At 42.9% G+C, this 27,265-nt stretch overlaps 1 protein-coding gene across 3 annotated transcripts in view; it reads right to left on the bottom strand.

Moving 5' to 3' along the window:
* BCL11A (BCL11 transcription factor A) overlaps nucleotides 1–27,265 on the bottom strand; it is a 249,058-nt gene that overhangs the window by 140,997 nt on the left and 80,796 nt on the right. The window contains exons 1-2 of one of the 3 annotated variants that reach the window (XM_081903919.1): nucleotides 22,419–23,063; nucleotides 15,048–15,377 (exon numbers count right to left, since the gene is read on the bottom strand). In XM_081903919.1, coding sequence (XP_081760045.1) covers nucleotides 15,048–15,377; nucleotides 22,419–22,473 — 385 coding nt within the window. In that variant the 5' untranslated portion in view covers nucleotides 22,474–23,063. Of the gene's footprint in view, nucleotides 1–15,047; nucleotides 15,378–22,418; nucleotides 23,064–27,265 lie in introns of those variants that run through there. The other 2 variants (XM_081903917.1, XM_081903918.1) reach the window with 2 other exon arrangements.

The following is a 27,265-nucleotide window of genomic DNA, read 5'->3' as shown; positions in this document are numbered from 1 at the left end:
TAACCCCCCCCGAAACCCCACATTTTAAAAGGGCACAGGATGTCAATCAAATCAAATAAATCAAAGGTGCCAGGTGAACTTCCCCGGGGAGAGCATTCCACAAACACGGAGCCACTGCAAAGAAGGCCCCGTTCTTGGGCTGCCACCCTCCGGACCTCTCGAGGTGGAGGAACACGAGGAAGGTTTGTGACGTCTTCTTCCATTCTTTGAGGGGGGGGACTATACAAATCAGTCAGCCTTGTGAAGAAACAGTGTCACACACGTGCTATGCTGCACATAAAACGCAGAAAAGGAGAAGACCAGCTCACTCTTCCACAACACAGAGATTCTTGCCAGTCACTGAAAATACAAATTTAAGACTTAAAATATCACCATCCTAACTAACAGTGTGGTAATTATAAATAATAATAATAATAATAATAATAATAATAATAATAATATACAAAGATTTAACACTTTCCTGAGTAGCTCCAATGAGAAACAAATACGAATCTCTGTATGTCAGGGGTATACTGTCTTGCATAGTCCAACTTATTTATTTATTGAAAGGGACCTCACGTTTCACCTGCCTTGCCACATTTTGGCAGCTGCTAAACTGTGATCTATAAAATGGTTCCGTATGTGAAATATAAAATACATGAAATATTGTCAAGCTGCCTATTTTATTTTGTAAATATTGTGCTTAGTGCTGGAAAACAACTAAAGGCTATATATATATATATATATATATATATATATATATATTCATTATCTGGGATTTCTAAAAACAAAAAAGTCCATTCTTAATATTGTTGTTGTTGTTTTAAAAAAAGCTTGATGATGCTTTTGTGAGAAATCCCCTGAAGACAGTGGGCAATTTCTCTTTAGTGTGACATAGTCAACACTCCTGTGAGAAAAGAAACTGTATTTTCTTCTATTTTACTTTTTATCCGATTTGGAGAAATGGAATAGAATTAACACTAATGCCTTGGAACCAAAGTAAAGTTAAAAAAAAAATAGCAGTTCAAGTCTCACTAGTATTTGTTTGAAAAAGGAAAAGGAAAAGGGGGGGTAAGCCCTTCTTCAGCAGAAATATTGATACTGATTTCAGCTAAGCACCGTCTACTTCAGTTGCCCATAGTTCTTACCATTAGGAAAAAGGCTTTAGATTTTTCATTCTGAAAGAGAAACTATTGGCTTACTTTCGATACAAGGTGAAAGAAAAGAAACTCAATCTTTCAAGTTGTTGGTTTTTTTTAATCAAATTTGGTGTGGAATAGACCAAGTTCATCTGTGTGGGCTACAAGTAATCAGCCATTCATAAGCCCTGCACATTTTTGCTAGCCATACTTATTAACTGGCGGGAATTTTAATCTGTGATTAAAGCTATCATTGATTAATCACATCAATTCATCACTTAAAGCTTGCAATACTAATTACGTTTTACCTTGCTAATTAAACCCAACTGAAGCTACCAACCCAAAATTCAAGCTCTCAGGCAAACAAAGACCCCAGTACTTGCATTTCTTAAAACAGAACCTAGAATGCTATTTCGGACTTCTGTTATTGTTTAAAAATAATTGTTGGTGTTGGAGTGAAGGGCCAATTTAACGGAGCTTTTGAATCATGTTGTGTGTGCTTTTTTTAAAAAAAATAATATTCTAGCTGTAAGATCAAATTGTCGGTGTAACCATTCCGCAGTGGCATTAAAGAACTGAGAGCATATAAACAAGAGCTCATTGTTTATAACTGACCAGCTCTCCCCGGATATCCCTTCGTCATCATGTTCAACGTTCAACTATTCCAGGGTGAATTCAAGGAGTGGTGCCGATTTGTAGCAAAATAACACACTGACAATGCCTATCTGCAAAACAAGCAGCACACTCTAAAGGAGCTTCTCCTCAATGGCAATCTCACAGAAAGATTAAGATCCGATTGCTTTCTTGATGCTAAGGCTGCTATTTTGTTATCTCAACTGAAAAACATGATATTCAATCTGCATAGTCAAGGGGTAAACAGATACAGATATGGTTATAGATGATAAAATATATAGATAACACCTGATCCAAACTTGGTTTACATATATTCATTCAATATAGAAAAGTGTATTTGTTTAAACAGCAATCTGTACAGGTAAAGCTCCCACTGTGATTGCATCAGACTATTTAGTCTGGTTCTCTAGGGAAGAGAATGGATACCTCCATGCACAGTATGAAAACTTCAGATTCAACATCTTACTGACAACTCATTTCTTTCCACCATTAGAAAATGCATATAGTTGTTAAAGGGGAAGGCACTTTCTTCTTTGTCTCCTCTGTACATTTTGCTAAACTTTGACAGCTGTTGCTTCTGCTAAATGAATGCATTATTTTAAAAGTGGGTGGGTGTCAGAACAGCCCCTCCCCAAATATACATTTTGATTTAGCTTTGTTGTAAACCTCAAGACAACAGAGAACCAACTCCGAATGTAAGGACCAGGTTGCTTCTTTTTTTGGCAGTGAGCAAAAGAGAATGCAGAACATAGCATATGTTAACTCTGTTTCCTTTGTTTTAATCAGATGTAGGGGCTGCTGTTGCCTTTAAGAATTAATGTGTGGCCAATCTTGAGCAAAACGAAAGATTTCAACAAGTAACAGGAAGATATTTCTCATCACGCCATCCTCACATTATCTCTGTCCATCTCTGTATTCATTTGTTTAAAATGTAAAGGAAGGGGTGGGGAAGAGGAGAGAGAAAAGGTCTTATTCTTATATAAAATTGGATGAAAAATAAAAAGGGGGTGTTTTCATTTTATCTCAGATCACAGAAAACAACCCTGTGGAAAATATGGCATACTGAACATTTTTCCCCCACTGCTGTCATTCTCTCTAGGCTACCTAAGTCTTCTACAATTCCCCAGACTGCCTCCATATTAAGCCTGCTGTGTACAGCTTTATTATAGTGTGGTGGTGAAGGGACATTAATATTCCTTGGGTTTGCATCTGACAGATTATTTACATGCGCCCATCTGAGCTCATACCCGAAAGCCACTCTGAGGTGCTCCAATTGTAAAGGCAAATGAAGAACACATATTCCCCGCAGGGATCGGGACTAACCTTCCCGCACCACAAACAGACACACACAGACGCATACCTCAAACCTTGCCCTCGCCAACCTGACTCAACACCACCTCGGAATGAGGAATGTGCTCAGGGGCTGGCAAGGGGTGGCTCACCCCACGGAGGGAAGCAAAACACACCTCCCTGAAATAAGTTTTTAAAATGCAGGAGGAGCAGAAGAAAAGGCTGCCTAGCAAACTCCACCACGCCTCATCAGGAGCACGTTTGCATACTAAAATGGGCTGGGAAATAGCAGGAAGATGTTCCTAATTCAGACAACATCAAAACTAGGTTGGCATGGAGAAAAAGGAGCTCTTCTCTCTCTCCCTCCAAAGGTAGGAGCTTCAACACAAAGATGCGCCTTCGGTTCTGTTTAAAACTTGAGCAAAGACAGCCATTTTGCAACACTTTCTATCCCACTTTTAACCACACATCTGCACCTGTTGGTTCACAAAAGCCAGCTTACCACTTGGCAGGATTTTATCAACAACCAAGCTAGCAAGAGTGAGACACCTCAGCCCAGGGTAGTTTGCTCATATAGATGAGCACCCCGACAATGCCCAGTGAGATGTTTGGTCCTGGAGAGAAGCACCCCTTTCCCAGCAAGCACAGGCACACACCATTGCAATGTTGCAGTATATCATTTGAAACACAGAGACAAAGATTTCAGGGACAGGGAAAATAAACAGAATGATGCTAAGGCTCACTTTGGGATACATTCAAGATTAAATTGCTTTTCGAAAAATGAAGTCAGTATATTTTTAGGAGCCCTTGTTGTTACTTTCTTCTACCTCCTAATATCTATAGCAACTTTATCAACAAAAGGTTCGTTCCCTTTGGTTTTTAATGCAATGGGAGATGAGATGCCTCTTTTATTCTTAACCAAATGGTGAGCCCAGATTCAGTAAGGGTCACCAGACACACAGTGATACCTCAGGTTACATACGCTTCAGGTTACAGACTCCACTAACCCAGAAATAGTACCTCAGGTTAAGAAATTTGCTTCAGGATAGGAACAGAAATTGCGCGGCGGCGGCACAGTGGCAGCGGGAGGCCCCATTAGCTAAAGTGGTGCCTCAGGTTAAGAACAGTTTCAGGTTAAGAACAGACCTCCGGAACGAATTAAGTCCTTAACCTGAGGTACCACTGTATGCCGTCTGAAACAGAAATGTGTTTTGAGAGGGGGAGTAGACAGCTCCTCCCTGAGGAAAGAACATGCACCTAACGTCTTGCCGCCACTAGGCTTGACCATCTACTGGGCAGATGCAACATTTGTCCTAGTTGCTTAACCCTAGAGAGGGAATAGACCAGTCTTCCTTCTAAAAGAGGAAGGCGGTAAATCTATGAGGGAAGATTGATGAGGGAAGGTAGAGGTAGAACTTTGAGTTCCAAGTGGAGAAGACATGAAAGGGAAGGTGGTGCAAGCCTTAAAGGAAGGATGGTATGGTAAGGCTGCTCTTGGAGCAGAAAGAGGAGCAGAGATATCTTCTGACCAGGACATCTAAATAGGCAGCACTGGGCCTACATATCCCTTCAGTTATGACAGGCACAGAAGCACACATTGGCAACCCTCCTGAAAGTACGTCCCCAAGAACATGGGTTTATATTTCTGTACATCCATGTTTTACTATCTGCTCACTGTGATGTGAACAATTCAGTTGGCTTCACAAGTGGCAAAAGAGCAAATATTTCCTCATATGCACCATCCTTCAACACTTACAATTCTCATGTATGCAGAATGTAAAATTCTGAGGAGTACATAGTTAGCCTAGTCTCAATAGCATATAACCTATGCAGAAATAGCAACTTTGCGTATCTACTTTCATTTTGCAGCCACAAGGACCTATAGAGAGCTAAGACCCGGTCACTAGAAATTTTCTTCTGGCTCCCCCTTCCCCAGCTTCTGAGATTTCAAACCTATCTTCAAATCTTCACAGGCTAGAAACTTGTTTTTTCTTTTTGCGTGTATGATTTTGCTTAGAAAAATTAAAAGCAATGTTCTCAGGATGCTGAATTCTCTGCCGAACACTTTTGCACTGCAGCATACAAAACACTCCTGCATATAGTAGCTATTCCTATGTGTTTAATCTGTAAGCACAGTATACATATATGAAAACCTGTACTGTAGTTAGAGAGCCCATAGTCCTATGAAATACCAACTGTTCTAGGATCCTATTAAAAAAAAATCAAACAGTAATATAAGACTGATGTAACAGACATGGATCAAGTTATTCACTGATTGAACGATAAAACTTAGAAGTTTATATGCTCATCTGAACAAGACTTTTTGGAAAAGAGGGCAAGGAAAATCAATTTTAAATGAAAATGAATGAAGTACTATTGGCTGAGCTCATGTTCCCCGATATTATTTACAAAAGACATTCCTAATCTTATTTACTCCACAATCTGATATAGCGGTATGACCAAAGCGAACAAAACTGGACGAGCACACTGTACACAATACAAAATGTAGATTTTCCAGCCAATAAGGAGAAAATCTGAAAGACTCTTTACAGGGCCTCTTCACACATTACCAGCACGGTGTATATACAGGTACGCTCATGAGGGAGGTTGAATGAGCAAGGTGCCGTCCTGTAGAGTAGAGTATACAAACCAGGGTTTCTTCCTGTGTAATGCAATCTTGAGCAGAGTACAGGCAGTGACAATTTTAGGCATGTCCAACTGAAGCATGACTGCCAACGTGTATGTCATTTTGGACCGGGAAGAGGGAGGAATGGGGGAAGAATGGGGGGGGGGTTATGTGTTTTCCACCGAAGCACTTTGACCCAGAACGCAACCCCCGCAGAAACAGGGAGTTGCCTGTAATCATAGCGCCTGATCCAGCTGGGCTCCGCCAACAGGGGGAGTTTCACCACAACAAAGGAACCCCCCTACATGACACCACATTGGAGCACATGCAATTGCCAGCAGTAGCTAGGGGAAAGCCCCAAAATGGGGAATTTTGAGGACAGAGCATACAAGGCGTAGAGCTGGATCTACTGGACTGAAAGCCAACACTTTCCTGATGAGGGACCCAATATGCACCCCGGTGCAGCACCAGCCCAGACGTGATGCAATGAAAATGGGGGGGGGGGGTTCCACCATGGCAGGTGGGGCTGAGGATGCAGTAAAGAATCCCTTTCCCGTCACACCCCAGTTAGAATTGCTCTGTGAGATTCTATATTCAAACATGCACCCAATCAGTTAAACATGCATAAACAAAGCACTCATTCTCACAGCAATGCTACTTAAAAGATTGCCCCCCCCCAAAAAAACCACCCTATTATTGTTACATAGGAAAATGTATTAATTCTACTATTACTTTAATATAACAAGATGCCATATTGTTTTTGGTCACTCCAACTGCAGCTTGTGGGGGGGAGGTTGGTTTTGCTGTACAATATTGTATCAAACTGAATGAGGTCTGAAAAGTGAATTTTGTCCCAAAGATTCTGCATATTCTAAGTGACAAACGCATGCATATTTCACATACACTGTCTGAAATTATTATGTCACTTTGGTTCTCGTTCGGCGTTTGAAAGGCTCACACAAAGAATGCGGGTTCTTGGCATTTCACAAAGCTGAAATAGTTTCAATCTGTTTCACAATATTAGAAGCCTGCATGAAATAATTATTTCCTTCCTCTTCATTTTGATCTAAAATATTTTGTTTATTCATCGGTACTCTACTTGCCCCCCCCCACGACACACACAGACACACACGCAAACCTCCCCTCCTCCAGTGTCCCTGCTGAGCCCCAATAAATCAATCTTTTTATTGTCTAAGCAAGTCCAACCGCACAAGGCCTTGCATTTATTAAATTATTTTGGAGCTGATACAGATATAATCAGATATAATATATATAGTAGTTATTATATATATATATATATATATATAAAATCAGTGCTTTCTTCTGGGAGTACACAGGGGTACACATACCGCTAAACATTTTGTGAATCTAAGTTCGGCCTCATTGAGGGACAGTATTTCAATATGAGTAGGAAAATGAGAGTACCCCTAAACATTTTTTTTAGAAAAAACAGCACTGTATATAATGACTGGAAACTGAAATGTGGATAAATGGATAAATAGACAGATCTATTTGATTTGCATCCAGGTCTATTTCGATTCATTGGCTGTGCGACAATTAAATGCCAGACACTCAAACGAGAAAGAAAGAATGACGGTATTCATAATCCCTTATGCCGAACGATACTCTTGTGAGAGAAGAAATTGTGTTAATTCGAGGAACTTCAGCCCATGTGGAGGCTGCTTTGAAATACTTATGCTCAATCAGAAGGAAACTTCTCTGCATGCTGTTATTGTTTATTCACACACAATAAATATAGATACACACTCACACATACATACACACTTTGGAAGTGGTGTAGAAAAAAAGAGATCCCATATATATGTTTGAAGTAACAGCTGATTTTTGCATCAATCATCTGGAATGGAGAGGGTGGAGAAAAACCAGTACAATTCCACCCCTCCCTGCTGTTCCCATATACAAAGGATGAACACGAGACACGTGGAGCTTCCTCCCAAATTGCAACTTGAGAAACAAACGTGGGGAAGCGCACACATGCCAATTATATCACACATACATCTCGCTCCAAAACTGCTCCCCTCTTTTGCGTGCAAATCAGAAGAACTTTGGGGTCGTCTGCAACATAGCATGGTTTTTCTTTGCTTGACAGAAGTAAAATTTCACATCCAAACAGGCCTCTGGGTTTAATTAAGCTTCTCCAAAGTCTTCTGACAACGGTCCAGCCAGAGAAAGGCAGGCACTTCTGTAGTTCAGTCGTGCAATTGTTGTGACGGTTCTATTTACAATTTGTCTTGGAAAGACTCGCTCTGACATTGTGCTTTGACCAAAAAACAACAACAGCCAGCCTGCCAGTTCACAACCTTTCCTGTGTCTTATTTACAAATGCTGCTCACATGGTGTGATCCAGGAAGCATTCCTTTTGCCTTTGGGAAATCCCTCCAAATTTTTTCAGCTTAAAACAATCTTCTGTATCCTTCTGAATTGAGCAAGATCAGCTAATGGCTGGGGCTTAGCACAGGGGCTGTTTCCCACCTGCCCATCCAAACTTCAACTTTTAATTTCTGGAATCTAAAATATCTCAATTCCTCAGAGTTGCTAAATTAAAAAAAAAATTCCATTTGCACACCACAACATTATAACCTCAAATGGGTTAGTTCTACACCTAGTCTGTTTATTGAAGATATCGGCCGGTAGGGGGGCTGCAAACAAACCCCCTACTTTCTAATTGCAGGAAGCACATCACACTTAACTGGGTTAATTTCCCAATAGATTATGACATGAGAAATGTATGGCTGGGTTTGTATGGAAAGCAAGGTTACAAAAAAATATACGTCATGATTTAAAGGGGGTCTCCTCTCTTGTACGGCATATAGAAGATCCATGCATATTCGCAAATTAAATATATAGGTGCACATACACATATCATAATCCAGTTAGGTATAACTGAAGCACAGAATCCTATTTCCCCACCACTATATGCCACCCAAATTTATATAATGGACAGGCTCTTAAAAGCTAATAGAGAAAAATTACCTAGCTATGCATTTATCTTCTTGCCCACATATGTCTACCACACCTTTCCCCACACATCATCAAAGTCTGGTCAGTGGCTGCGAAACATTGCTATAAGAGGTTTTAAAGGGCCAGATGCATGCACTTTTTGATATACAGATTCTATTAATTTTCTGGTTAGATTTTTTTTTTCTGCTGCTGCTGCTGCAACAGATCAACATCAACTAAAAAATTCTGTGTCACTCCAGAGCCTGTGGACAAGTTAAGCCATATGCTTAGATGTTAATGAACGCACATATTCAGGGAGCGGGCAGGGACGGGGAGGAAGCGAAAATTTATCGTTTGTACAATGTGGGCTGTTGAAATATCACACCAATGACAGTTCTAGCTTTCCTCTATCTAGAACGAGAGAGTTAAAAGATGCATCATCTCACTGCACAGCAGAGTGACTCGGTAGCTTGTTTCTTCTGTTTCAAAGCAGTGAACCCTAAGCATTATTTATCCTAAGAAAACAGCCTTTTATTGTAATACCCAAGCTTACTGACTAGAAAATGGCTCAATGAGTATCCGTATTTAATATGAAAAAGGGCAATAAACGCCTTCCTGCAGGATTCTTAACTAGACCTGCTCTTGCGTTGTTACAAAGGTGGATTTTGCTCCTGTTTTTTTCCTAGACACTTATCATGAAAGATCATCTCTTCAAGAGTTATCTAAAACACCGGATTCCCCACCCACTCCAGCACCTGCCCATCAATTCCAAATGTCATGGTCAGCTAGTCTTTTCTTTTTCAGGACTGGCACAGCAAGAGACGGGGGAAAAAGGAATGTGTGGGTGTGTGGCATCCCATCAACCCCCTGAAATGTTCTCCACCCTTAGCTCAGCCTGAGAGAAAATGTTAATTTCACTTGGAATTCAAAGAATGGGAATGGAGAGGTTATCACCACTTGAGTTTATACTGAAACGTTAGCTCAGTGGTGTGTCAAAATTTGTCTTGGAATCGCTTAAAACGCCTGGGCAGGGAAAAATGAAATGAGATTATAGAAGGGGGGGGGCGGAATTATCATAATTATTGTTAGGAAGCAACATTTGATCCCCCGGCTCCATCAACGATTTACGAAAACTGTTTTCCACTTGAGAAAGAGAAACCCAGAATTCTTTGGGTACTCTCACTTTCTAATAAACTCTGGAAGAGACAGTGAAAGACAATCACCTCATCACCTATAATACATACAGGTCCTATATGTTGGAAGAGAATCTTGCAACTGTACTCTTGCATATGCACAAAAGGGAGCCCTGCTGGATCAACCCAAAGGTCCATCAGGCCCAGCATACTGTGCCTCCTACAATGACCAAGTAGATGCATCCAAGACGCCTATGGGCAGAGCCTGAAGGCAACACCCCTCCCTTGCTATGCCCCCCCCAGCTCCTGTTATTCAGGGCCATATTTCTTCTGAATATGAGGTTCATTTAACCATCAAAGCTAATAGCCCCTGGGAGACCTCTCCTCTTCCTCCTCTTCAATGGATTTGTCTAATCGCTTTCGAAAGCCATCTATCCCAGTGACTGCCATCACACCTTGTGGCAGAGAATTCTGTAAAATTAACTGTGCAATTTGTCTGCCTCAAATCTACTGCCAGTCAATTTTGCTGGATGAACTGTAGTTCTAAGTGCATCTAGTCCATACGTCCATTTTCCATTCTGCCTTTCCCACAACCATCAGCAAAGCAAAATCAACAGGCTATGACAAAACTCTAGGGCCAATTGTATTTAATCACTCAAGTCACCTTTCATGTTTTTCCTTTTAAAAAAATAAAGACGGTATAAATATCAATTTTGTGTGTGTGTCTTTAAAAAAAAAATTATGTATTTTTATCTGCAGTTTCAATGTATGCTTATACACAGAGTGGCGATTCTAAGTATTGTCGAGGATGAAGGCGACAGCAGTTTTTCTAAATTTGCAAGCAAGAGGTATGATCTTATTTTGGGATCAGTCGCTCTACCTTGCGTATGAACTGTGTTTATGTTGAGATGTTAGAAATCAGCTCTCGGAGCAATTTGAGGAGAGAAGATGGATGAAAGCATCTCACCATAGTAACATGAAGAGCTCTGAATTTCTGAAAACACTGTACAAATGCCAAGTATCACTACAACTGTGCCCCCAAATCTTAAGCCCAGGATAGGAAAAACGCCAGACACAGAACTGGGAAACCGGAACTCAAATGCCTCCTCCTCTCTGACTTTGGGAACATCTCTTGCCTCTCCAGCCTCAGTTTCTTTCCTCGAAAATGGAAACCAGTATTACCAGTTTCTGCAAGGACCAATAGAAAGAAGGCAAAAGCGTTTTTGCTTTGGTGAAAAGCAAATCGCCAGTGACTGATGACACAAATCAGAGTTCACCAGACTTTGGTAGGATGCTGATCCTGGACCTGTGAGCAACTTATTCAGTGGCTTGTTCACATCAGCAGTGCAACCCACGTCAAAGTTCAGCAAAACAGCAGAAATGCATTAAACAAAAGCCATCTCTCTCCTCCTCTTGCCTTTCTGTCACATCCTGAACCAAACAATATATCTAGAACACCTAGATACTCTTTTGCTGGGTCTTCCCCTTCTCACACGCACACCTTAATTCTTGCTTGACAGACACTGCTTTCTGTCTTTTATACAAAGCTGTTCAATATGTAAATACCACATTACATCACAGAAGGGCTGCTCCATATTTGGTGATTTAGCAAGCCTGCAGTACACAAAAGATCTGAAAATCCTTCCGGAAAGTGCCGGACTCACTAATCATACCTCATTCCCGTTCGGAACAAGGATGGCACGTGACGTAATGGTCAGAGCCTCACATGACGCTACAGCGGCTTAACCTACATACTATAAAGATAATCACACCGCAGTTTTGATTTTTTAAAAATAAAAAAGCCTACCCAATCAGCATCCTTGCTGTTTAATTTCAATACACATAAAGGACTAGCCTTATTTATTCAAGTGGTGAGGATCACACAAAGCCTAAGATAATCAGAAGTTTGGATAAATGGGAGTGTTGCTTATGAAGAGCAATTCTGACATGGGGTTATGCAGGGGACAACCACAAAATAATGCATAATACAGAATGTGGAACACAGATAGTGATTGCTGGACAACTGAAGTTCACAATAGAAGCTGACTTACATTTTTAACATGCAAACGAATCAAGCCAAGCTTTTAGGAATTACAATTAGAAGTTTAAAAGGGCAAAAAATGTGTATACTAAAAATTAGAGATAAATGAAATTAAAATAGCTAAGTTGCTGGTATCCACAAAACAGTGGATGGGAGCCTTCATATCACACAGAACTCTTCTTCAGGCAAAGCAAAAACAACAAAAAACCCAAAATTTGCAGCTATAGCTTATTTGCATTATGCCTTATTTTGGAAAACTTACACCTGAAGAAGAATCCTACAAAATCTGAAAACCTGGATCTTGCTGGCCTAGTAAAAAGTATTTATTTGCTTGCTCTGCCTCTTTGTTTGTTCAGAGGAAGTATAAGGTTTTAATAACATGAGGGGACATGCAAGTTCTACTAAAGATGCATACAAAAAAGATCTGAAGAAAATAATGTATGTGGTAATTTATCCATATAAGCCATTTAGTACAAAACTTCATTCAAAATCAGAATTCCAGCAAACTGCAAATGGACGAATTAAACATTGTGGCTTTTTGGATGCTTTGAAGTTGGCAATCACTTTCAATGTTCGTTGTGTTCTAACTCTTGACGAAAAATAACGATTTCGGCAATAAAATCTAAGCACTGCTTCCCATGCATGCTCACTCTGACACACGCTATTCCACGAAAGAAAACAACCGACTCTGCAAAACCTGTGTGCACACAAATGACACTTAAGTTCCAATCTTAGTGGCCCCGGAACCTGAACTGTAATGTTTAGAAAGATAAAATTTCAAAAAGGTGACAAATTTTGATTCCTCAACTATGTTCCAGAAGTTTATTTTAATTACTGTATTTTAAGTGGGGGGGGGGGGAGGACTGAGAATGTCCTTCTGTTCCTACATTTGAGATGGGGAAAACGCCAGACTACTTATGCTGCTGTAGCCCTACCAACTTTAGACAGGACTATGGCAATTTAACTGGACTTTGAACTGCACCCTTACTTAGCCTGAGAGAGAGAGAGAGAGAGAGAGAGAGAGAGAGAGAGAGAGAGAGAGAGAGAGAGAGAGAGAGAGAGAGAGAGATTGTGTATAAGGCCAGATGGGGCAGGGAGATGCAATACAGCATGTGATTTACACAGTCCTTCTCCTAATACCACAATATCCCTTAGGCTATTAAAACAAGAGCACAAGTGATACTTTATGCTAACTCTCCCAGCCTTCCCTTTTACTTAACAGATCTATGTCATTTCTGATGCTGCATATTTTTAAAAGCAGCCTCCCCCTCCTCTTTAAAGGGATAGCCGCCTTTTGCCAACTGTATCCTAACAACGAATAGGGCCCTTATTAGCCAGGCGGAATTAACGGATCTCATATTAACGTCCAAACATATTTTCACTTAATTTTATTTTTATGAAACGCACACATACATGCAAATGCTAAAGCGCTTTGCCAGTAATTACAATTATAGATAGATGATAGATAGATGATAGATATAGATAGATAGATAGATAGATGATAGATAGATAGATAGATAGATAGATAGATAGATAGATAGATAGATAGAGATAGATAGATAGATAGATAGATGATAGATAGATAGATAGATAGATGATAGATAGATAGATAATAGATAGATAGATAGATAATTAGCTGCAGGGAACGACATCCATTACTTTTATTTTCTCTTTCCCCCCCCCCTTGCCCCGTTTAATTACGCATTGGGATGTGTGCCACTGCCCGGGGGGGAAAGCCAATCCACCTTGGACATTTGTATGGGTGGCATGTGGCGGTGTAAAGCCTCTGAAGAAAATCAAGATACATCTGTCAAAACCACATCAGAGACAAGAGACAGCGGGAGGGTGGGGGGCATTTATCATTTGGCTGAAGAGGCCGGATTGCAAGGAAGCAGGCCTCCTCCCCTGTCAAACCAACCTTTTGAAATTTCCAACGTGCCCTTAAACTTTTCGAATACGCGAGCCTGCACGCCACAGCAACTGCCCTCTCTACTCTGGCCTGGGCAGTGGAAAATGGCATCTTAAAGTCAAGGTCAGCCGTGTCACTTCGCCAAGGGGCTGCCTTTAATTACAACCCACTCGGTGACAGCCAATATGGATCGGAGGCTGGGGGAGAAGTTAACCCTTCCTCCTCTACACGCACCCGTTGCAAGCCAGAGTTTGCACACACACACACACACAAAAAAAACCGTAATTAAAAGAAGAGAAAGGAAAGCAACCGGCTCCAGCAGACATGAGGAAAGCAGCTACAATTAAAAATTAAAAAAAGATAGAGCAGGCCTGTGGCATTCAAATGAGTTTTTTTGGCACTGCATGCACAGACCGTTGTGATCAGGCTGAGGTTTTAGCTATCTAAACACTTGGGGGGTACCCCAACTTCAACTGTGCCTTGACAGGCTGGCACTAACAAAGCACAGGCTTCAGAGATGGTTCCAACTAGAAGGCCAAGCATGCTTTTTCCATCCCTCTCTGTATCGTTGCTTAGTGGTGTGGGGCTGGATTTGTGGATCCAAGAGACTAACAAGAATAACTGAACCAGGAGCAAGAGGCCAGGACTGACCCTATGGTCCAAATGTATAGTTTACAAAGGGATCGTTTTTGCACAGCTGTGTTGGGGTTACAGCGGGCATTTCACACAACAAGCAGATAAAATGCAGCAGATAGACCCACATCCCTTAAACAAGCAGGCGGCAGCTGCCAATCAGGTCTCCCTAGCACGTGTTTCCTGCTAGAAGCGTTTCCTGGTTCTGTCCCGCCACGTTTACTGCACAAAACATTTGTGTCAACACCAGTGTGACCACATTAAAACACGACTGTGAAGTCTGACGCTGCAATGGCATGTTCCCACCTTGAAGTATGTAGGAAGGCATCAGTGGAAATGCAGACACAAAGACAGGCTATTGGGCAGAGGGGCAGGGAAATTAATCCTCATATACTCTCTGGATGACCACACCTGGAACAGCCAGCAGGAGTCAAAAGGACAGGTGTGGAAGTTGAAAAGAAAGCAGCTGGAAACTTAACTCAATGGTGCAGAACAGAAATTGTGATTTTAGGAACGTGTGTGTGTGTGTTGTGTGCATGCTTGACATGAACATAATTTATCTTGTGAACTGCCAGGTGAAATTTCAGAAAAACAGGCCTCTTACTAAACTTCTAGATTTCTAATAGGAAACCACCCCGCAACAACATGCTGGTGCTTTCTCCCACGTTCCCATTCTCTCCCCCCCCCCATCGCTTCGATTTACCTGCTATATGTTCCTGTTTAGGGCAAATTCCTCTAGATGACGTTGACAAACAATCGTCATCCTCGGGTGTGACCTGGACGCCAACCTCCACGGGATTGGATGCTTTTCGCAGCTCGCTCGGCGAGGGCGAAGGGGGCTTATCCACAGCCTTCTCTAGGCAAAGACTGCCATTGCATTGCTTCCGTTTGTGCTCAATAAAAACAAGGATGTCCCCCAAAGGAAAGTTCATCTGACACTGGCCACATGTAAGGAGGTCGTGGTCCCCTTCTGGAACTCCCAACGTACCATGATCTGGTTCGTCATCCGTGAGAATGGCTTCGATAGGTTCGGCTGTAGTCAAAGGAAGAGAAGAAGACAATGGTCAGGAACCTTGTAGGAACACAGACAGCTTAAACTGAGTCAAGAGAACTGGCCTGTCTAGCTCAATACTGCCCACACTGACTGGCAGAGGATAATTAGAAGTAGAAGCTAGGCTTAGAGGCAGGGGGCAAGTGGCATGCACTGTCCTTGAACACAGCAGACCAAACATTACAAAAACCAGGAAAGCTGAAACGTTGTGCTATCTCACCTCCCAAAATCAGCAATAGTGCTATGGGTATTTTTAAATAAAAGATTATCCGTTGTGTTCTGAACAGCAGTCATTCAGGAATAAGAGGCACTACATTAATGTCATTAAGACCCTTCCATAAAATAAACTTTGGGGGATGACACACCACAGGGGCATGGCATGAAATGTAACCCCATTTTTTTCAAGTTTTCTTTTGCTTTTTAAAAAGACAAACAAGATAAAGCCAGTCCAACCCCGACCGCAAAACAGCAAAAGAGCTTCCTCTTTATAGCATGTTGTCATTCAACAGGAAAACGAATTTATCAGCGATGTCAAGCAGTCCCATCAGAAGCAAAAGAAGCTATAATGAATTATGAGCAATTCAGACTCCCTCTCCCTCTCTCTTTTTGTTACTCTCTCTCTTTTAGAGGGCCCTGAAAAAGCTGCTTTTTCCAGATTAACAATGAATGAATAATCTTAAAAATCACCGATTATATGGTTATTCCTGTTCTCCAAAAGTGAGGATAAGAAAGTTATCTCTTTATATTCCCATGCACATTTATTTTTTTTACTGAAAATCTGCACGTGTGCTTACACTCTTATATCTTATGTTAGGGATGGTATGTGTTTGCTTTACGGTGCAGGTATGCATAAACATGCATGTACATGAATATTATAAGAAGGTATCATCACAAGATGATGAAAAAGGCTTGCTTGAACACCTGACAGGTGGCACACAGCACCCAAAGAGCCCTACATTTTCCGTAGGGACATTTCTGTGCCACATATATACAGGTACATGCAGAAATGCAGAGGATAGCCAAGAACAACTCTCTAAAATAATCCAACAAACAGAAAAATCAAAGGTAATCTGTAATGATTCTATAAATCGACCCATCGTATTATTATTGTCGTGTTTTCTAAAAGTGATTTTCAACCACACCACCCATATTTTTATATCCAAATATATATCTATGAACAATTGCTCCTTACAATTTTGAGAAATAAGGCACTCTTGTAGATGTAAGAGAATAAGCCAATTAGCCTGAGGTAGGATTTACACACAAACACACACAAACACACACACACCAAGAAAGGAATGCCCCAATCATTCAGAATGTATTAACACTGCGGGCCTTGATAAGGTAAAAATCTGTATAAAGACAACTAAATTCCAGCTTTCATAACCAGAGTGGTTAAGTCCTTTCTTTAGATTTGAACAACCTTTCCTAATGTTGTCAAGAGTTGATTAATTTCCTGAACGAGCTCCAGAAAGCTCCATTAAGAGCTTGTTTCTGCCCACGCTATTGCCAGTGGATAGTTTAACAAGGCAGATTCATATTAGTAAGCTCTCAATCTCAACTCCATTTTTTTTTTGTTACTTTCTGCTGGCAAAAAGAGTCTTTCAGAGAGAAATAGGGGGAAATCTAGTCCAGAGTGTATTTCTCTGGATCTACGAGCCAGGACTTACAACTACAAACATGAAATTGTGTCCTTACAAAATATCAAACGCAGCTAGTTAAGGAAAGTGTGGCAGGACGCAACACCTCAACAGTTAATCAGCCTGACCTTCTTTAGCATGCGGCCAATTTCACGTTTAATGAACTTAAAGCCACAGAGAATCAAAAAATAGATTTTTAATTTGACTGCACCATATTGGAACAGATTTTGATAAAGTGCATGAAAAAATTACAGCACACTCAGGTTAAATTTATTTCAGTCCTATCTAGGCAGAGTATTTGGAAGAAGGGGGAATGAAGAGTAAATCCCAACCATGCAGAATAGTGTAATATTTTAAGAGACTGCAGCTCTCGTATCTGGACTCCAAATAGTACCCTACAGATACAGTCTCTCTCTATATACATATTTTGCCTCAAGCTTTGCTCCTAATTTAAGATAAGGTCAATTACAGAAATATAGAGGTTAGGTTTTTACTTATACTGTAAATTCTCCTGTACAGAGGTTTCATATCAGATCCTTTGACCATAAATAGTACAGTGACATAAATAGTACACTGATATAATCATGTGTGTTAGTACTTAATAGTCCAAATGAGAGAAAATGGAGAATATGGGTGTTTCTACATCTGCAATTTTTATTTTATTTCAGGAGAAAGATTATCATGCTGCATTTTTACAAAGTGGCAAGCAACACAAGGCCATGTTCTCCCTTCGAAAGACACTTAAAACTTGAAATAATCACCATCACTACCAACCCAGTTGCAAACTTCAGAGCACAGTCTAAGCAGCAAAAATGTCAGAACAATTGAATATTTCTCAGCGACAGCAACTTCTCCCTAGCAATTAGAAAAAAAAACTGCAATATTTTAGGCCTGAAGTGCTTGTGAAATTAGTAATATGGTTTAGCAAGGTGAGACAGAACCTTTTTACCAGGCAGTTAAAAATCATGCTAAATAATGGGCATCAAAAGAGATTTCTTGTGAAGCCCATGAAACCGGTTGAATTCTCATCAAAACCAGTAAATGAAGAGGCAGCTGAAAAACGTTGTTGATTACACCTCTGCATTCAGCCAATTAATTTTATAGGAGGCAAAGTTCTTGAAAATAACAAGATATTCAAATGTACAGATATAAAACCCATACCCTGCACATATTTTTCGGTGCTCTTAACATAAATGATTGCTAATTAAGAAGAATGATAGCATAGTGTTTGAAACAGGATTGGCACAGAGCTTGCTCCAAAAGCTTTCCTAAAGCAGAGAAAGCATGGTATTGCTGTTATTTGAAACCAGGTGCAAAACACAAGCACCTAATTCTTTATTATTAATTATTATTATTATTATTATTATTACTGCTAATCCTGGTTTGCATGCTAGTTTTTTTTTTCTCCAGTGACCACCACTTCCACTATATTTTGTGCATTTGATTTTTCTGCTCAAATCAATGGATCCTCAAGAAAAATAGGTATCTTAGCTGCTGTTTATAAGGAGTTTATTATTAATTATTATTATTATACCTCAGTATTTCACGGGGCCATGGATTTCCACTTCTTTCCAAAGAGCAGAAGAGAGGATACAAAAAAAGGAAAGAAAAACAAGAGGGCACGTTCCTGATTTATTTATTTTTAAAAAATGTGCCTTTCATTTACAAAAAATGGATCTACAAGGAACAAGCAATGAAACCTCAGCCAGAAACAACAGAGAGAAGCTAAACACATAGCACCCTCCAAAAAGATTTTTTAAACAAATATGTGTATAAAAATAAAAATAAAAATCGGTCACCCAGTTTCAAGTTTGCTTCCAAGGGAATGCTAGGATTAGTTTAGTGGTTTGAAGAAGCACATGAAAGCAGAGCTGGAGAAGTGGAAGGAGGATGAATTAAAACACGCACGAAAAAAGAAAAGGAGTGACCGCGTAGTATTGAGGTGAACAGAGATCTGGAAGCGAACTTGGGAAAGAGCGGAAAACACAATGGGGAGGGGGGAGAAGTGCTAGGCAGGGAAGCCTCATCTGCAAACACGTGCAAGGCAAGCCAAGGTATTTCCTGGCCTCCTTGACTGGGGCCAGCCGTTCTCTTTTGGATCTACTTTAAAAACAAAAACCCAGCTCTATTTATTTTCAAAAGCAGCGATCAGCTTTCAAATAGGGTCCGGGGAAAGGGAGGGGGCGGATAACAGATCCCCACCAAGGCACCCAAACAAAAGCAGATGCTCTTGCAAGTCAGGCCAAAGAACCAAAAAGTCGCCGGGAAGATCCTGGCATCTTTGCAGAGTTTGCCTTCTTTTTAACAATCTAAGGTGCATCTGTGGGAATGATTTGACCATATGTCTTGAGGAGGGTTGTCTCACACTGCTTGCTCTGTACTTAAGTGTTTTATATAGGACATGTTTAATAAGAGGGTATGACAGGGCAAATGCAAGTGTCAAAGGATCAACTATTTCCCTCTTTTTAATTTCGCCGTTTTTTGTTTTTTTCTTAACGTGGGCAGGCGGCGAGAGAATTTCTCTAGATTGGGAGTGGGTCTCACAGGAAGAATGAAAGCTTTTAACAGATATATTCTGGAAGGCGGACTGCTTGTAAAGGTGCAATTTGGAAGCTTAAGCATTACCCTAAGATAAAAACTAAAGACAAAGAAGGAGGGGTGGAATTATTGGGTGCAGGAGGGAGAGAAGGGGGGGATCTCTACACACTCACACGCGCACCCCACCCACACTTTCTTCCTTGGCCAAACGAGAAATGTAGAAAATTAAAAGATGGGAGCAAAACGGATCAGGTTCAAGTTCGCTGGGGTTTCTTGATCTGACTCTGCCTCCTAGTGGCCAAAACTTGCATTTTTAAAATTAAAAAAGGCAAAGAATTGTTTTAACTCCACTCCCACACAGATCGCCCCCCCCAAATCTCCTTTTCCACCCTGTGCCCCAAGGTTCACAATTGGGAGTGGGGACAGGAAAAGCAAAACTTGCATAGCAACTGTACTTAGTGCCCCTAAAACACTCACTCCCCTATATCATTTAAACAAACAAACAAACAAACAGGTTGCATTTTTATGTATGTGTCTATTCGTTTTTTTAAACTGTTAAGATCTCTAGGAATTTGGTGTGGGTGGGAAGCCAGGGGATTTAAGGTTGGGGGTTTAGTTTGCAAATCTTGAAGTGGGGGTGGTTCCACGGGGAACAGTTCCCCCCCCCAAAAAAGCACCATTTTGCTCTTTCTTTCCTCACCCCCCCACTCCCACCATGGTATGTTGGAGATAAAGAGTCAAATTAGGTTATCAGTTTGGCTGAAGGAAGGGAGAATCTCGCAACGTGTTTGGGTGGCGATAGGACGTCCTAAAGTGTGACAGTTATGTTGCAACACACAACGTACCGCTCTGCATCTTAAAAAAAATGTAAGAAATCAGCAGAAGAGGGGGTGTGAGATAGAAAAATAATCTGCGGGGAAGCTCTTAAAATACATCTTCTTTAACCCATGCAATTTGAGAGGGGGTGTTGCTTTTCAAATCTATCGCTGGGTCACTTCAACTAAGCGTATGTGTTGCAAAAGCGATATTACTTTGCATTGCAATTCAGACGGAGGTTATGGATGGGGGGGGGGAGAGAAGGCTACAATGCAAACTTTTGCAAAAGCCCGGGAGGGGGCTTGAATCTTGCAAATTAGAAGAGGAGAGGGCCACAAAACATCTCCCCTGCCTTAAAAAAAAAAAGCATGCAAATTTCTCTCTTTTGCAAACACTCCTTGTACATTTCCTCTCTTCCTCTCTTGTCTCCCCACCCCCCACACCTCGCCAGCCCGCCTTCAACCAACCATCTCAAGTCCAGACCAGACTTCCCTTTTGTGTTTGCTAGCAAGCACGGCTCAAGCTTTTGTGCACGGCTTGGCTGGGAGAAAGGAAGCCTGTGCGTTGCAAAAAAACAACAACACACCATTAAATAAATATCAGCATTTAAATAAAAAATAGGAGGGCGAAAAAACCCTTTTGGTACTGAGTTGTCTAAGACTGGGTTGGTTGGTTGTTTATTATTATTATTACTATTTGGTAATCATTTTCCCATTGTGATCAGAGACAACAGGATCTAGCCTTCTGGGTTTTTTAAACAGAAAATCTATATAGCTTGCATTTGTGCGCCTCTCTCTCTCTCTGTGCGTATACGTTGCATTCATTTCCCCCCTTTTCCAAAGCCGTTTCTTCTCCTGCTCTGTTTTCCTGGCAGCGACTCCGCAGCACACGAGGCGCTTGTAAACATTCAGACACGAGATTTTTCCCAATCAAAATCCACTTCCACTTTTTTTTTCTTTTTTTCTTGAAAATCTTCCAAAAAATAGTACGAGGAAGGGAATTCCTCTCTCTCACACACACACGCACACGCGGCGATCTTTCTCGCCTTCTTCGCTCCATGCATGCAGAAACCCAAGTTTCTGCAAAGCAAGAGTTTGGGTGCTGAGGAGGGAAGGGGGAGGGAGGGGTGAAAAAAGACTGTTGGTAAGAGCTTGGGGGGGTGCGGTGTTGTGGAGGAAGGAGAGCTTAATCGTGGCGGTAGAAGCAGAGAAAAGCAGCCCCAAACAGACACCACGTCTGCCCTCTTCGTTGCCCTTTCGCTGCGCGGAGCTTGGCGGTGGGGGGAGAGAGAAAGAGAGAGAAAGGAGCGGGACACGCAGCGAAGGGTGGGGGGTGGGCGATCTCCCACCACCCCAGATCTCGCCAGTGGAGACAAAAGAAGCAGCGAGAAGGTCCCCCCTTTTTGCACCTTTTAAAAAAGGGGGCTCCACCGAGGGATTTGAAAAAAGGGGGAATGTCTCCTTATATGACAAGGCGCCCCAAGAGTTCCTAATCTCGATCTCTTTGCCCGTGTGAAATGAGAGCATCGACTCCCGGTTCAAACCGTACACATCTCTTTTTCTCACTTTTTTTCCTCCTCCTTTTTCAAAAGCTCGCCTCCCCCCCACCCCACCTCGCAAGCACACAAAAATGTGTCTTTGCTCGCTTGCTTTAAGTTGCAATTCATTTGTAAGCTGCAGGCGCGCGCGCACGCACACACACACACACACACACTCTCGCGCTCTCTTCCGGCAAAATATAGCCGAATCAACTGGAGAAAGAAAGAAGAAAATAAACGGAACTTTGAGAGACAGCGTGCTTGCCAACATGAGCTTATTTGAAAAGTAATCTAGGTGGTAGCGATAAAAAGAGGGGGGCTGAGTTTTAAGGTGAGTTGCTTTTTGTGTTCCTTGCAAAACTAAAAAAAAAATGCATGCACAAAAGGTTGGGATTTGCAAAATGCAAACCAAATGTAATTATTTTATATATATTCTACATCTTGCAAGGGAGGGGGAGGTAGAAAGGAAGGAGGCGAGAAGGTTTTACTTACGTGAAAATTCCCGTTTGCTTAAGTGCTGGGGTTTCCCTTGCTTGCGGCGAGACATCGTGGTGTTGGTGGCTCGGGCGGGCGCGCGCGGAGCTCTCTCGCTCGGATCACATCGGGAAGCGCCGGGTGAGCAAGGAAAGAGACTCCAGAGAAAATATCTTCATCAATGTCTTTTGACATCCAAAATAAATTAGAAATAATACAAAGATGGCGCGGGGAAGATGAATTGTGGGATAGCAGTCATGGCTTTGCTTTTTTTTTCTTTTGCTTTTTTCCCCCTTTCTGTGCAAGAGGGAGAGAGGGAGGAAAAAAAGGAGAGAGAGAAAGGAGAGAGAGAGAAAGAGAGATGAAAAAAATGGCAAAAAGCCCCCCTGAGCTGCAAGTTCAAGTGCGGACGTGACGTCCCTACGAACTTGAACGTCAAGCGACTGGATGGACACAGACATAGAAAACATGGGCAGGGCGAAACTGGAGGGAAGGGGAGGAGGGAAGGACTGCGCCACGCCAATGGACAGTCATCGGGGGCTGGACATGATCAAGCAAAAGAGTGAGGGGGGGAGCCCGGCGCAGGGCAAGCCAATGGCCAGGGAGGGGGGGTTACCCTCCGAGGCATCAGGCACACGCGGCGGCGGCGGCGGCTGCTCCTCCGGAGGGAGGAGTGGTAGAAGACGGGGGGGGGTGGAGAGGCAGAGGGAAGGCGAGAGAGGCGTGCGTAAAGGCGCGCACCAGCCCAGGAGCAAGAGAGTGAGTGACCAAGAAGAAAAGGAGGCACGTTGGTTTCGGAAGAAAGGGAGGGGGGGGCCTCTTTCCTTCCTTTCTTTTTTAAATTAAACCAGGAGGGAAATTTAAAAGCTAGAAAGGGAGAGGGGCGGGGAAAGCGCGTAAAGAGAACAAACATCTCTGAAGTCAAAAGCCACGGCAAGCCGGTGTCCCCTTTTCCGCAGCGAGTTGCTGCTCGCAGTTGACCGCGCAATTAAAAAGAAAAGGGGGTTTTGGGGGGAAGTGGTGGCAATCGGGCGAAGTCAGGGTTGAATGTCAGGGTTGTCGCGCGGGTTGTCCCTGGGGAGTTGGCACGGCAGAGCCGGTGTTTGTGGGCGCGCGCCTGCCTCGCTCGCTCCAGCGGGCAGGTACACTGCTCCTAACCAGGGAGGCTCCTCCTGGCTTGTCACGATTCGCATCCATGGACACCGCTTCCTCCCTCGAATTGGTCTAAATCTAAGCAAGTGGCCGTGGCATGAATTAATGCGAAATGAAGTGCCCCACCGGAGAGATAAAAACTCCCTGGTCAGCAGGGGGTTCGAATCCCCTCGCCCTGCAACAGACAAAAGCGCGCACACTTTAAAATGTCCACTTGGGAGGGAGAGGCCGTGTGATAGTACATACTTTCCTGAGAGCTAGTTCTACTGAATTCAGCGGTGTTTACGTCTGAGTAGACGCTGTAACCCAGTGAATACTTAAAAGCCTGAGAAGAAGCCCTACTGACAACAGCCGACTTTGCTTCGATGAAAAGATGCAGAGGATCGTAATATCTTCCAGCCTTCTTGACTCCTCCATCCTAACTCACATCTGCCCCACTCCGCAGGCCAGTGACAGCCATCTTTTGCCCGGGTTTATGCATTGAAATCTTACTGAGAAAAACAGCAGCAGCAGCAGCAGCAATATCAGACAGGTTAGAACAGGTTGCAGAGTTAGAAGTTGACCTGTTGCAGCAGCAGCATTGAGGGTTCATTCTTTTGGGAAGACAATAGGGTTACTCTGAAGTAAGTGGGTTGCAGATCCTGATTGTAAATGAGGAAGCAACCCTGGGGCTGGATTTTCAGTCCCTGACAATGCACTGTGCAAATATATACTGTATAAGGAAGAGAAAATGTTTTAAGTGTTGTTGTTTTTTAAAAAGCAGGGTGTCTACTATACGTATATATTTAAAAGAGGAAAAAGATTAGGAAAAAAATGGAGAAGGAAATCACATTTGTGATTCTCCACCCACATTGCACTGAAGGGGGAAGACCTAATAAGGGAAGAAAAAGGGTGTAACGTTTTAAAGGTAAGAGGCAGACTAGATGAACCAGACAAGGGGGAGTTGAAATTGACGAAGGAGGGGGGAGTGCATCTGTCTCCCAGCGATTAAGCCCGTATTCAAAATGTAGAACGGTGAAAGGGAAGCACTGCTGAAGGTCAGCAAAGGACCCCCACTCCATCAAAATAATTAAACAAAAAAAAATACCTTTATTTGGTGGGGAAAGGGAAGAACGAGATCCACAAGTATAGGAAAGGATAAAGTTTAGGGAAAGTTTTCTTCATGAAAAGTAAATAAATTATAGAAGGAGAGGGGTTGGGTGAGAAGGAGGAAGAGAAAAGAAAGGTAAACTCTGGGAAGTGGACTTTGGAAGAAGGCGTTGGTGATTTCCCCACCCCCAATTATATTGTTTCAGGTTCAAAATGGGGCAGAGGGGGAGAACAGCAAGCCACCTTATTGAAGGACAGATAGGAAGCAGTAGATTGGGGAAGAAAGGTGTTGCAGCTTTCTGCGTTTCGCGCACACCAAAAATGCATGGAAATTGCAAGGCTAAGGAATGGTCTTGCCGAAGTATGGGCTTGGTGGGTCCTGATCTAAGTAATGGATGCCAAAAAAGAAAAACGCTGCGGGTCTGCAAGAATCAAAGGGCGAGAAGACTCCGCTCAGGGCTTGGGCAAGTCTTGCTGAGCTAAGAAGAGGCATAAAACAGCGGCGGCGGCGACGCGTGTCACTGGCCGCGCAAAGCGCGTTTCGCAAGCGCCACCCAAAGCGCTATGCACCGACTGGCCACGATCCAGCCAAAGTTAAGCAGTTGAAAGCCTCCTTGGGGAAAACGTGCAGGCTGAGCCTGTTTGTGGAGAAAGAAGCCCACTTGATTCAAGGGGGTTTACTCACTAGTAAGGGCGTTTGGGAGCTGCAGTCTTCGGCACGTGCTGCTTAACCAGGCCCATCAACGGGATTCAAAACTGCTTCAGGCTGCACACTGACTTAGGAACGTGCCCTGAGAATTCAGTTCCGTGGATGCTTGTCTCTCGGGACTTTGGCTGGATCGTGCCCATCATGTAGTGGAGGCCTAATCGTACTGAAGACCCATAGAGTTCAAGGGAGACTGGGAGCAGCTCCCGCCACCGCCCCTCCCTCTTCAGGCACCAACTAACTTTCTTAACACGAGGTCACCCAGGAGCTGCTGCCTCATTCACACGTTAGGCTCTCGCTTATAGGCAAGCTCATGGCTCTGCCCGCACAAACACGCACGCATCCAGTTTCACACACTCTGCAGCACGATGGGTTCAAAGGCACAGCAAAAATGGCTCTTCTCCGTCCTCCCCTCCGGTAACTTAATGCAAACTCTCTGTATCCCTGGCTCAGACTCACACGCAAAGGATTTGCACAAGCTCCCATTCGAGGGTGGCAGCTCGCTGACACGCGGGCAGACTGAACTGACACACGCACAAGTTGCTTCTGCTACACACCAGCACAAACGCTGTAAAGCTGTCTCTGCTTACTCGAGGGAAAGCCCCTTTGTACTCTGCATCTGAGACACCCGAGCTGTTACATCCAGAAGTGGTTTGTTTTCTCGCACAGCTTAATACTCAAGTGGCAAATTTTGCTAATTTAAATTGAGCTTAACTTCCAAGTAGTTTGCAGTGCGATCCTAAGCGTGTCTACTCAGACCACTGAGTGGGACTTACACCCAGGCAAGGAGGTATAGGATTGCAGCTGGGGTTAGGATCAGAGTAATGCTTGAGCTCACGACTCATACTTTTACACACACACACAGGCTTCTCTCCTTTGCAAAAGGCTTTTTTAAATTCCCTCTCTCACACACTTGCGCCTCCCAGAACCAGAATCTGATCGGGTTAAGACGAAGAGATGCAGCGAAGGGGGAAGAAATGGTTTGCCTTCCAACGCGGGCAGGACTCGAAGTCAGAGGAAGGGAAAACCGACGCTCTTTTAGAGAACGCTCTAAAAGAAGAGAGAAAAGCATCGGAAAGGACGGGGCTTCCAAGGAATCGATGTATCCCAGGGAAGGAAACAGAGCGACTTGCCGGGGCTGTAAGCGGAGGTTTTATCACGCCAAATTGTCAATAATGACGTTAAGCTGCAGTCGGGGTGGGGGGGGTGCGGGCGGGGAGATGAAGGGGGCTGGAACCGTCTGGGACACCGAGCTGCGGATCCAATGTTGCGTATAAACTTCTAGTAATTTGGGGAAAGAGATGGAGACGGCTGTGGAATTTATATGTTGCAACTAGCACGCCTGTGTTATATGTGAGATTTGATGATGACAGTCCGGCGCTATGCATCTATACTCTGAAGGATGCCCCAGTGCGTTCAGTGGGCTTACTCCCATGCAAGTGTGCATATGATGGCGGCTTCAGGCAGCCTGAGCCTCTGCATGTTTACTCGGAAGCAAGTCCCCTTGAGTTAAATGGGCCTCACAAAGTGCGCAGAGAGAGGAATGGGTGCTGCAGTTCTGACCCAATGTTACTTGAGGTTATTATTATTATTATTATTATTATTATTATTATTATTATTATTATTATTGTCATCATCACCACCGGCCTTCCCACTTACATCAGTGGGGCATTCTTTGCGTGAACAAGGTGAATAAGGCTACGCTCCTAACCCGACCTACCCAGGAGTGAGCCCCATGAGATTCAATAGGTCTTACTTCTGAGGAGGCACGGTTAGGATTGCAAGCTAAGGGGATCATCTGCGCCCGTTTAAAAATCAGAGAAACACCGATTTGTGGGGAGAGAAGAAGCTCCCGGTGTAGATCTCTCTTGGACTGGAAGCAGACCGGCCGATGGTCACTTTCAACCGCGGCTGCTTC

This window comes from Podarcis melisellensis, assembly GCF_964234715.1.
Source record: "Podarcis melisellensis genome assembly, chromosome: 3".
Lineage (NCBI taxonomy): Eukaryota > Metazoa > Chordata > Lepidosauria > Squamata > Lacertidae > Podarcis > Podarcis melisellensis.
Note: the sequence above shows the minus strand (reverse complement) of the source record. Positions and strands in the feature narration are given on the sequence as shown.